The sequence below is a fragment of the Sphaeramia orbicularis genome, chromosome 9 (genome assembly GCF_902148855.1).
Source record: "Sphaeramia orbicularis chromosome 9, fSphaOr1.1, whole genome shotgun sequence".
Lineage (NCBI taxonomy): Eukaryota > Metazoa > Chordata > Actinopteri > Kurtiformes > Apogonidae > Sphaeramia > Sphaeramia orbicularis.
This window is the reverse complement of record NC_043965.1, coordinates 45,372,913-45,386,364: the sequence shown is the minus strand read 5'-3', so window position 1 is coordinate 45,386,364 and position 13,452 is coordinate 45,372,913. Positions and strand designations below refer to the sequence as shown.

At 39.9% G+C, this 13,452-nt stretch overlaps 1 protein-coding gene across 4 annotated transcripts in view; it reads left to right on the top strand.

Annotated features, from left to right (window-relative positions):
* tncb (tenascin Cb) overlaps nt 1-13,452 on the top strand; it is a 188,957-nt gene that overhangs the window by 106,494 nt on the left and 69,011 nt on the right. For all 4 annotated transcript variants that reach the window (XM_030143575.1, XM_030143574.1, XM_030143576.1 and 1 more), the window contains 2 exons: nt 6,531-7,099; nt 8,124-9,344. In XM_030143575.1, the coding sequence (XP_029999435.1) occupies nt 6,619-7,099; nt 8,124-9,344 (1,702 nt within the window). In that variant the 5' untranslated portion in view covers nt 6,531-6,618. The remainder of the gene's footprint in view (nt 1-6,530; nt 7,100-8,123; nt 9,345-13,452) is intronic.

The following is a 13,452-nucleotide window of genomic DNA, read 5'->3' as shown; positions in this document are numbered from 1 at the left end:
AATAATAAGTCAAGGCAGAATGTTGTTCAAATTGCACAAATTTTTCAAATGAAATTTCTGTTTTTTCAGGTTATTCACATCTTTTTTGTAAAATGTAAATATTTTGATAATTTAATTGGGGGGTTTTTGTACTAAAACAAAATTAAAAGCTTGGATTTGTCATTATTTATAGGTTATTAAGTCATTATTTTACTGGTCTGGCCCGCTTGAGATCAAATTGGGCTAAATATGGCCCCTGAACCAAAATGAGTTTGACACCCCTGATTTAGATGATGTTCACAGTCCCATCTTTGATTATTTACAGGGTCATATCTATCCCAGTGCACTCAGTTGCGCACTTCTAACTTTGACAACCAAACGTATAGTTGAAATAATAAATGGAATAATAAAGCTAAAATCAGTGCATAGAACAATGTAACAGGCCAAATGAGCACAACTTTAATGTAGTCTCCCACATGGCCACTTGAGATCCAGACTCACTGTTGGTCAAATGGTCACTCAAGGGCATCAGCAGCTGAACATGATCCAGATGTATTTTCAGTCTGACATCATGATTTTACAGTAACACCAAACACTTGAGAAGTTCTGCTGGTGAAAGTGAACAAACCAAAGTCTTTTAGGGTTTACAGACTCTAAAGAATCACTAGAAACAGAAATAAATATACACACTAACCTTAGTAATGCTTGGCTAGCAGGCTGAAGATGACCTTATCTTGACAAAAATAGGTTGTGTGTGTCAGGGTGTACCACTCATTGTTGTATAGTGATGACATCTGCAGGTATATCTTATTGATTGACACTTTACAAAATGTCTCATTATCAAAACTGAAAACCAGATGCCCACCTAGAGTCACCTTCAGACTAAGGCTGTCAAAATTAACACGGATTAATCCATCATCATGATTAATCTGATTAAAAATTTTAATGCAATTAATCCATCTGCAGCACAGAATGACTCTTAATGTCTCTGCCAACACATTTCAGGCAGTTTGTCCAAGTAGACTTACAGTAGCACAAATGGGCAGTTGATCCAGTAGTGACAGGCAGCAGAACCAACCCATAAAGATGGAAGACACTAAACAGCACGTTGGTCCTCGTTGGTTGGAAATATGAGGACAAAAAACCCAAGATGGAACAATAGTTTGAATTTGTTTTGTTTGAAGTTGTTTTGTTGAAACTGTTGAAGATGTTGAATATATATTCCCTTCTTTCTTGAATCTGTTTACTGATGCACAATGAAATGTGATTAATATAGATTAAAAATGATCGATATTTAATTGTGATTAATTGAAATTAATACACAGCATTCCTGTGATTAATCTGATTAAAATTTTAATCATTTGACAACGCTAATTCAGACCCAACTTTACATGAAAAAAGAAAAACAATGTGAAAGAAAGACACTGATACCTTTGGTTGTTCCTTGGTCAACTGGGCCAAAAAATTTACGTGTCAGAAATGTAAGAAGATTATCTCACAATCACTACCCAACCAAGGGGAGTGTTTACCACTGCAGAGGAGCAGATGGATGATGCACAGTGATGACATTTTATTCTTGTGGATTGATTTGTCGTGTAACCTACAATTACATGTTATCTTTGTAAAGTCTGCTGTTCAATGATGACATCCACTCAATGACACTCGGACTAAGTCAGATTGAATGTGTTTGTACAAATGTCTTCAGTCTACCTGCATGAGTTGCTCTGGTGATGATGTAGGTATCTGTGCATACCTCCTTTGGTCATGCAGCTTCATGCAGTGTCATGGCTTTCTTCTAGAAGACAGTATATTTTAACGTCTGGTATGGATTCTGTCTTCTTCTGTCACCCCAGATTTGACACTGTGGTGCCTCTCAAGCATCAACAACACAAAAGACACTTGGAAATCCAATGCGAGCCTCCAGAGCAGGGGTGTCAAACTCATTTTAGTTCAGGGGCCACATTCAGCCCAATTTGATCTCAAGTGGGCCGGACCAGTAACCAATAACAGTGAAAAAAGTAAAATTGTATTGTGATCAGGTTTACATCCATAAAGTTACCTTAAAAATCTGAATAACATGAACAGTTTGAACTGTCTTAAGAAAAACAAGTGCAATTTTAAAAATATTCTGCCTCAGTTTATCAGTTTATCATTTGCTCATGTGCATTACAATCGCAAAAAACATGTAGTAACAGGCAGAATACTGGTTAAATTGCATTAACTTTGCTTAAGACATTTCCATTTGTTCATATTTGTTCAGGTTATTCACTTTTTTTTTTTTTTATAAAAGTATAGTTTGGTCATGTAAACATTTTCATGTAATTTTACTTTTTTACACCAAAAAAACAAAGAGAAAATTTGGAGTTGTCATTATTTATGGGTTATTATGATAATATTTTACTGGTTCTGACCCACTTGAAATCTAATTGGACTGTATGTGTCAGTATGTGGAACCTGAATTAAAATGATTTTGACACCATTGATTGTTAATATCGTCAGTGTAATTTTTGCATTTCACAAATTCATCCCGCGGGCTTTTGGCGGGCCAGATTTGGCCCCCAAGCCGCATGTTTGACACCTGTAGTCCAGAGCATCTGAATGCATTTGCAGAAATACAAATGTAATCACGTTTCTAACCTTCAAAGGTGGTTGGACCCAATTTGTTAACTTAATTTTAATCTGACAGATGTTTCTTTTCCTTCATTCTGAAAACAGTGTGGATTCTCCAGCAAAGTAGATCTGGGCTGCCAGTCTGGAAAAAGGCTTTGATTAATGTCAGTGTGTCTTGAAATACTGAGATTTAGGTTTGTAGGCACCATTAATCTCATAATAACCAAGTCATAATGATAATTCAACATCTTGAACAATGAAGAGAAGCCCATCCAATCTTTCAAGTGCCTCCAGGTTTGCACCATTTGAGGTATAAATCCTCAGATGTCTCACACATCCACAACAGACCAATTTAGATCACTTACACTAGATGTGTGTGAGCCAGCAGTTTTCCTCTGGTAAAACTTGCTGTATTCAACGAACAAACACCCGGCAAGCTTTGTTGGTGTTTGAGAAGCTAAGTATAGAGCAAAACCAAAGTGAGGGAATAAGAAAGCAGCAGCAGCCAGATTGTATCAAGTCTACGCCTATAGTGCCAGCAACCAGCTGCATTAACGTGGTGCCAGGGCTACAGGGTGTTCACGAAGGAAGTCCAAACAGGGGGATCAACTCTGTTTCTCAGCGTCACACTCAGATTCTCTTATTGTCATTATCTTGCTGCATATTTAAGGGTAGTAGATGGCAACTAAAAGGATGAAAGGCCAAATCAAAATATTCTCAGACTCAATGGAACTTTCTTCTCTTCATTTATTTCTGAATAAAGCAGAGATTTGCCAGAGCCACAGATTTTCACACAAAGCCCGCTTTAGTCTCTCAGGGTTGCGAGAGGTCCATGTGGAGAGCAGCCAGCCTTCAAAGTGAGAAAGCCAACCATCCGCCTAGAACTAAAACCTTAGAAGCAACTCAAAGCAATTTTCTGCCTATTTTGTTGATTTAATCCCTAGTTTGTGATGCTTGGGCACAGCGGTGTGACTGTATTTGTGTGTGGATGTGCATGTGTGGCAAAAGTGAGACTAAAAGGGAGGGGTGTTCGTCGGTACCCCTGAGGGCCCAGATCTTCAGCCCTCACATCAGCAAGCTACATTAGCACTTTTACAGTCTACCCATCATGGAGGCACTCATCCCTGCCTGTCTAATCGGGGAATGAAGGAGGCTGAGGTGGGGGGTGGATGGATGGATGGTTGGGGGGTGAAACCGTGGGATCCCACCAAGCTGAGCTCATCTGTCAGCTTGCCTAATCACACGTCAGGCCGGGATGAGGAGACCTAGCACCTCTTCCTGGAATATCACCTGCTGACTGTCAACTTCCTACACACATGGAAATGGCCAGCAAGTGGTGTTTTCACTGCACCACACATCACTGCAACTAATTCAGGTAGCAGAGAAAATAAAATCCCCTTACACATATTCCATCTAAGAGCAGGAATGAGCTACATATGCCTGCAATATGCATTTTCATGTCTGCTTATCCAGACATTTTCATGTTGGCTGCTAACAGCTGGTATTAACCTTTAAAGCAGCCAAGGTACACACTGGTTTTATTACAGGTAGGAAATGATTGGTGTCAGCATCTCTGACAAGGTGGGGTAAAAGTGCAATTATATAAACTGTGCCTGAGCCAGACACTTTAAAAACAGGAAATTTACTGCCGTGTATGGAATCTCTGCTTAAAATGTCACACACTGACAAGCCAGGAGACGTACTTTATGTCTTGATCGTGTTTTGGCATTTAAATAACTGAAAACCTGGTTATTAGGGAGGAAAAAAGGCTTTGATAATCAGTACTCCTGCTCATAAATAACACTAAATGTTAAAAGTGGCAGATCTTCATGTGTGATTTACACCCAGAGTTATTGTAGCTTGGAAGTTATCCTTACTTTTTGTTCTTTTAGTTTGGTTTAGTTTATAACTGTATGTAGTTTTAGATTTAGATTCATTTTATTTGAGGGAAGTGACTAGTTTTCATTTAATGTAGTGTAGTAAAACCTTAACTTTTAGAGGGTGAATATGGTAGGATAAAGAATGCATGATATGAAAAATGATGCAGATCATTTTTTAGTAAAATAAATTGCATCAGTCTCTTACGGGGTCTGATTTGTAGTGCACTATTACTTGCAATTTATTAAGTTTTCACATTTCTACAACACTGCTAAAGTCTTAGTCTTACTTTTGATTAAGTATTCATTCATTCATTCATTCATTCATCGTCTGAACTCGCTTTATCCTCACTAGGGTCGCGGGGGGTGCTGGAGCCTATCCCAGCTACCTATGGACGAAGGCGGCGTACACCCTGGATGAGTTGCCAGTTCAGGGCTGACATTTAGAGACAAAAAACCAATCACTCTCACATTCACACCTATGGACAATTTAGATGAACCAATTAACCTATCAGTGCATGTGTTTGGATGGTGGAAAGAGAGAACCCATGCAAACACAGGGAGAACATGCAAACTCCACACAGAAAGGTCCCTGGTTTTGACTAATTATAAATAGCCTAGAATAAATCCAAAATCAGTTTTCTTCATAATAACACCTTATCCTAGAAGTAACAGATTTACATGCAGCAGGGGCTTTAATACACCTGTATATGTCATTTGACGCAGAGATCAGAGAGTGAAAGAAAAACATCAGGTTTTAAGTCTGGCTTCCACACCACAACCTCAGCACATTTTTCCAGCAGAGCTCTTAAAAGAATCATGTCTCAGACGCATTGGGTGGAAGCAATAAGACTCATGTTACAGAACTACAAGAAAACCCAGTGGCTGTCAGGAGAACAGTCCGGGAATGCTGACCTGCGAGTTTGCAGAGAAGTTTGTGCAGACCTTTGTGTTTTACAGGAAGCCCACAGATGGGCTAACCATACACCGGTATTAATCTGTCAGCATGGTTTGTGGTCCGGCCTGTGGAGAGGAGAGGAGGCTCCCCTCCATGCAGGTGTTGCCGGCTGTTTTCATGCAACCTGTCTCAACGTGGTCAGAAAAAAATGAAAGCTCTCGATCCCCAAGGTCACACGCCGCCCCTGCAGTAATTGCTGCTCTTGGTTCTCAGAGGAATTGTGAAAAGAATGCCCCAATGTCATCTGCTAAGTGTGTGTCTTTTCCACTGAGAGCAGTGGATAAAATGGGTCAGAGACAGCAACAGTGTTGGAGGTGTTCTTTTGTTAGGGGCAACAGAAGAAGGTTAATTGCTTTTAGTTGGATACTATAATATTTCACTGCCCTGGTCCCTGGTGTGGATGTATGTGAATGGTGGGACCATGTTGCTGAATCAATTCTGAATTGCAAGGGCAAACCAAAAGAGGGAATATTTAACTGAAACATGGGAGAACTGCAGTGTTGGAAGGCTACTTTTTAAAGTAGTGGGTTACAGACTCTTGTCAGCTAGTTAAACCACACAGTTTACTGATTCCTGTCAAGCTTTTATTGCAAGTCCAGTGATGTCAAAGGTCTTTTTTTAATTTCTGAAGTAAAATACTGTTGAATTTTCACTTCTGCACAGCATGTTTGTCTGAGGACATGTCCACCCTTCTTTGTGTGGTTGTCTGGTTGAAACCATACATAGGAGATTGGTTGCACATTGGTTTAATTGACAGATGGGCAGAAGTGCAAATGCAAACACGAGAACCAACCAAATATAACACTCCAAATGTCAACGCAGACTGCCAAATGAACAAAGCCTCTCTAGACTTAGTGAACTCGACATTATGCATTTGCTGTTTTGTATGTCCAGAAATATGCCAAAAGAAGGCATTTCTGCACACCAATGCAAAGAAACAGAATAAGTGTTATAGTTTACTTATATATTCAGATGTTGCCACTTCTTATTCACCAATAATTTGATTAGAAACTGAAATTTCATGATTTTCATGATATTCCTAGTGGGAACTGTCACAGATGACTTTTCTGACATTCTGTTATGTTTGTTCTTTATGTGTTTTATAGGATTTGAACCAATTACTCCAGATTTGATAACTCTGACAACGCCATCCAGTTGCTACTTCCTCAGAAGCTGCAGTAATAGGGTGTCATCATGGGGATGAAAGGAATCCTCTTAGTCTGCGTGACCACGGTGCTTCTTCTTCAGCTCTCTACTGCTGGCCTGGTCAAGAAAGTCATCCGCCACCGTAGAGAGACTCTGATGCCCAAGAAAACCCAAGAGAACCTCACTCTGCCTAACCCTGATCAGCCGGTAGTGTTCAACCACGTCTACAACATCAACGTCCCATCTTCGTCTCTCTGTTCTGTGGACCTCGACTCACCCAGTGGCACAGAACCCAAACACCAGAATATGGACATGCAGAACACGGAGCACATGGAGCATACGGTGGATGGCGATAATCAGATTGTTTTCACTCACCGCATCAACATCCCCAAGCAGGCATGTGGCTGTGACAACCAGCTGCCAGACATCAAGGATATCCTGAACAGGTTGGAGATGCTGGAGTCGGAGCTGTCTGCTCTGAGAGAACAGTGTAGTAGTGGAGAAGGCTGCTGTGGAGCTCACGTTACAGGTAGGCACTTTACTGTATGCACTGGATTACAGAAACAGTCAATCTGTACCAAACTAATGAAAGGGATATCCATTTGTAAAGTACAAAAATGGACAGAGCAAAAACAAAGATACTCTGACATCTAGTTCCAAGCCTGGGCCAGCCTGTTAAAAAGGCTGGGTTCTACCTTGCCAATACCTACATCCCCCATATTACTAAACTGCAAACTAAAAATGCATTTCAATGTTTACTTGCGCATTTTACAAGCGGAGCCCTATGACAAATGTATCATTTTCAAGCCCAAGCTGAGATAATTCCAGAGTACGTAGCAAATATGTAGTACCACAAAATAGTAATGTAACTGCCAAAAATGAACTGTAATAAATAACTTCAGCTTTCAAGTCTGTGCAAGTAGGGCTGAATGATATGCTACAAAAAGAGCTGCTTACTTTGACAGATATTGTGATGGTGAAATGAGTCACAATTTCATTTTCAATAACAAAAAACAATATTGTGACTTTTACTTGTGTGCATTTCCTTATTTGAGCAGAATATGATTTGTAGACCACTGCACCATAGCATATACAACTATGACCAGTCCTGTGAACTTGATATTACACTTGTCTATATTGCAGTTTCAATAATATATTGGTTTAATACTTTCTATCCTTTGTATATTTTTTTTTTTTGTTAAATTTGTTAAAATGGTCAGAACCCAATGCCTGCCAGTAAAGAGATTAGTAAAGAACATCAATTATTGATAAAGAGTGGCAAAATAATATATTTTAATGAACTTCTGGTTTGGTCTTTTAGGTTTCATTGTCAATCATGAGCTGCAGCTAGAGAAGATTAAACAGTTACATTCCCTATCCCCAAACAGAAAAGCTGTATTCATCTGGTTTGCATGAATAGTGTCTGCAGTCAAATTTAATTCTCACTTTTCTTTGAAATGGATTATGCGATCTTGGTATCCTTGGATAAGTGAAGGTGTTGCTGAATGTGCTGTTTTAATTTGTCTTTTTAATGCGTTCTTGCCTTCCTCCAGGTGAGGTATCCACAAAGCCTTACTGTAATGGCCGTGGGAACTGGAGCAGCGAGACCTGCAGCTGTGTCTGCGAACTGGGATGGAAGGGTCCCAACTGTACTGAACCGGAGTGCCCCAATGACTGCCAGGACCAGGGTCGCTGCTTGGATGGCAAATGCGAATGCTTCGAAGGTTTCGGTGGTGATGACTGTGGTATTGAGCTCTGTTTGCTGGACTGTGGAGACTACGGCCACTGTGTTGAAGGGTCTTGCCTGTGCGAGGAGGGCTTCATCGGTGAGGACTGCTCTCAGACCAACTGCCTCAACAACTGCCTGGGCCGTGGACGATGTGTAGACGATGAGTGTATTTGTGATGAACCGTGGACAGGCTTCGACTGCTCCGAACTCATCTGTCCCAATGACTGCTACGACCGTGGACGCTGCATCAACGGTACCTGCTATTGTGACGAAGGTTTCACCGGAGAGGATTGTGGCGAACTCACATGTCCCAATAACTGTAACAGCCGTGGTATGTGTGTTAATGGCCAGTGTGTGTGTCAGACCGGCTACAGTGGAGAAGACTGTTCGAAGCTTACTTGTCCCGGCAACTGTAATGAGAGAGGCCATTGCTTCAACGGAAAGTGCATCTGTGATCCAGGATTTGAGGGCGATGATTGTTCCATTCTATCATGCCCCGACAATTGCAGCAACAGAGGTCAATGCATCAATGGAGAGTGTGTGTGCGATCTCGGATACCAAGGCGAAGACTGTAGCGAGCTCTCCTGCCCAAACAATTGCCAAGACCGTGGTCGTTGCGTTAACGGGCGGTGTGTGTGCGACAAAGGCTATGCTGGAGAGGACTGTAGCATCAAGACATGTCCGAAAGACTGCATGGGACGTGGAGAATGTGTGGATGGCAAGTGTGTGTGCTTTATTGGGTTTACAGGTAAAGACTGTGGCGAACTGACCTGTCCTAATAACTGCATGGACCGTGGCCGCTGCGTGAATGGACAGTGTGTTTGTCATAAGGGCTTCACCGGTGAGGACTGCAGTGAAAAGACATGCCCCAGAAACTGCCTGGACAGAGGCTACTGTGTCGATGGTACCTGTGTATGTTATGAAGGTTTCACCGGCCTGGACTGTTCTGTACTGACCTGTCCAGGAGACTGCCAGAACCAGGGACGCTGTGAAAATGGAGTATGTATTTGTGACGAGGGCCTCATTGGAGAAGACTGCTCTGAGGGTAAGGAAGATGTTACCACTGTATTATTATATCATTATTTGTTAGACTAGTGTGTTGACCTGTGGGGATCCACGGGTTCTAGATGTGGTAGTTTTTATGCTGTTGTGTGTTTGTGCATGCTGCACCACATTTGTCCATCAGTCACCGCCAAAGTGTTGTGGCTATAACGATGTGATTGTTAGGCTATTGTATTCCAAAATTACTAATATCTCCCAAAATATTCGTCCTATCAACTTGCTGTTTTCACTAGTCTGTTCCTTGATCAAAAATACATATGTATACCAAACTGCAGCAGTCATCAGCAGTCTGTACGGATTTTGTGTGAATCCCTAGACACACATACACACATGCACGCACGCACACAGAGGCCACTTGGCTTTTGTAATTTAGATATTTGAAACAATCAATCAATCAAGACTTTGCTTTAATAGCTTTTGTAGATTTCAGTCTTTCAAGCAAATCAATGAAGCTGAAAACCCAACGAGAGCCGAAAAATATAAGTGCCCGTTGCTAACATGCACTTCCACCCTGTTGCTATCACATGAAAGAGATGATTGATCATATAGTAGCATACTGACAGCCTAAGTCCTGGCCTTTTTTGTTCTACCTCATGGAACAGGACTTTGTAAACACAATGAATACCAGTCAGTGGTGAAAGACAAACTATTTTTTGACTCTGTTTGTTCCACCGTTCACACATACATTTGTCCAAATGGTGCTGCCATTGACAAGTGAAAATGCCCACACTTTGGCCGTGTTGAAGTTGTAGGCACATCATTGGACTGGAAAGAAAGACGGTTATGATCTCACCACCTCAAAAGTTTGCCACAAATTGTGACTTATGTATTGTATAATCCAGGGGTTTCCAAAGTAGGGACCCCCATGGGTACTTGGAAGAAGCCCAAGGGGTACTTGAATTTTTTTTTGGAAAAATAAATTAAATAAGCCATCATGAACCCAATATAAAATAAATAATGAGAATTAAAGCTGAAACATAAAACACAATAAATACATTCATATAATAGTTTTATTGTCAATCATTTTGTTTAAGCTTTGGTAACATTTGAAGAACATGTCTATTTTATATTATTCAAAATGAGTTTATATGAGAAGCTAAGCAATATATATATATATATATATATATATATATATATATATATATATATATATATAGATAGATAGATAGATAGATAGATAGATAGATATAGACATAGATATACACACACACACACACACATACATATATATATATATATATATATATATATATATATATATATATATATATATATATATATATAATCTTTGGCATAGGAACATATTTTGCCTAACTTTTTTCAATCAAAAGTGCTAAAGCGAAACTTGGGGGTACTTGGGTAAAAAAACTATATTTCAGGGGGTACTCTACTGTAAAAAGTTTGACAACCACTGGTATAAATGATGGCACAATTCATAGAGGATCAAAAGAGTGTTTTTCTCTTCCCCATTGACTGCAATACAGTTTTTCTCCAAAATAAGGTCCCAACTGGAAGGGGCAGGACTTTGGCTCTTATAACACATAATCAATTGACCATTGTAACAGTCAAAAACATTAGTGTATTAAACCTAGATCCACCATTAGCAAAACTATTTCTTTACTTGACACACATGTAGCAACATCGATCGTAGTAGTCATGGAATTTAAGTCAAACATTCAGTCTCTTTTAGCTATGTTTGGTTTGCCATAATTCCCTAGAGGAAGATCAGCCCTCTTAAGAAAGTGAATTTTATACTAACCTCTAGTCAATGACTTTGCAAAATGATGTCATGAATTGCGTAAATATACACACCATACATGCCACTTTTAATTGCTGTGTTAACTGTACACATTATTAGCTTTCTGTGTGTATGTTCATGCTGCGTCAAATATCATGTGATATAGTGGTTAAAGTAAGGTTTAGGGTTAGCGGTTACGGATATGTAAACCAGCGATCTTGGCGTAAATTGACACGCAATCAAATGGCGTTGAATAACACATGAAAGGATGAAAATGCATACGTATAGCATGCCAAATGCCATAAGAACTGGCCTGATGTACAACACGATTTCATGAATTGCATAAATATACAAACCACCTTTAACTTGGCATGTTATCTGTATGCATTACAAGCTTTCTGCGTGTATGTTCATGCTGCACCAAATATCACGCGGTTAGGATTAGGGTTAGAGTTAGGTTTGGGGTTAGCAGTTACAGATATGGAAACTGGAGATCTTGGCGTAAATTGACACATGATCAAATGGCGTTGAATAACAGCCGAAAGGATGAAAATGCGTACATATAGCATGCCAAATGTCATAAGAACTGGCGTGACATACAACGCAATTTCATGAATTGCGTAAATATACACGCCATGCACGCCACTTTTTACTGGCATGTTATAAGCTTTCGGTGTGTATGTTCATTTTTCACGCTGCGTCAAATACCACGCGATTAGCTGTTAGGGTTAGAGTTAGGTTTAGGGTTAGACTTAGGGTTAGATTTAGGTTTAATAAGAACTGACGTGACATACAACGCGATTTCAAAGATCAGTGTGGACTTTGCCTGTCTGGTGTTTTGTAGGCTGTATTCAGTCAGTGTTAAGACTTTTTTGTCAAAAGAAAACTACCTGTTCCTTGTAGCAACGCTTTGAGACCAGTGAGAAATCAGATCTGTAAAGTTTTTGACTGGAAAAATGCTATGCTATGGATGCTAAGCTAAGACCAACTGTAGAATCAGGTGCTAATTCACGGTATATTTGCAACAGTGAGCTCCTTCACTTTACCTGACATAAAATATTGATTAGTGAATGTACACACACAATGTAATATGAGACAATCAGGGTGTGTGGAGCAGACTACCTTAATAGTGATGCTCACTGTAATTTTCTTATCCTTGTAAGTCTTTTTAAAGCAGAATAAAAATATAATGCATTCATTGATTTTCAATTTCCAAGAGAAACTAGATTCTTCTGGTCTGCAAATATTATAGTTTGCAGTTAAAAATATATTGCTTCTGTATTTCTGTGAATGGATGACAAGTATTGGTCCATGGGGTAGATCATGTCTAATAGTGACTGATGAGTTTTTATTTTCCAATTACATCCGGCTTCATGGTGAATTGATGATTCAGTTTAGACTGCTTAGTAATTTCTGCAAAATCACATGGAAACATGTAGAAATGTGGTTTTGGAAACTACTGCTTGGAAATGTGCCCTTGGTGAGGAGGTTGGGGTTGAATCTGCACTGAGGGACAGTCAGTGAGTTCTAATGTTCTCAGGTTGCACTATTTAAAGAGCATGTGTTGTGTAATGTAACCAGGATGAGGATAAAGAAAGAAAATCTATCTAAAAAGTAACACCATAAACATCTGTTCCATATCGTAAAACCTAATGTCATTGGGCATGTATGAATTATATTAGTCATTGTATCTGGTAGGGGTGGGAATCTTTTACTATATCACTATTTGATTCGATTCCGATTTTTGGGGCTATGATTCCATTCAGAATCGATTTTCGATTCAAAACGATTTTCGATTCAAAACAATTTGATTCATAATGGTTTTTCTTTCAATCTATAGGTGTGCAAAGGATCCTCATGATTTATTCCAGTCTGCTTTGCAAGACAGAACGACAAATACAGACACTAAAATGGCTTTTTCCACATTTATTGTTTTAAACATTTATCCATGCTTGGCAAAGAGTTTGATGATACACAGCAGCGTGCGTTGGTTTGCTGCTGGTGGCTGACTCGGTACCATGTCCTTAAGCTCTGGGTGATGCCTGCTGAAAGACTGAGCTCATGAAATCCCGTTGTATGTGACGCCAATTTATTGCATTTGGGTGTGCGATATGTATGCATTTTCATCCTTTCGTGTGTTATTTAATGCCATTTGATGGTGCGTCAATGCGCTAGCCGCTAATCGCTAACCCTAACCGCTATTCGTGCCAGCTGCTAATTGCTAACCCTAGCCGGTAATCGCTAACCCTAATCGCTAATTGCGCTAATCACTAACCCTAACCACTAATCGCGCCAGCCGCTAATCCTTTACCCTAGCTGGTAATCGCTAACCCTAACCGCTAATCGCACTAGT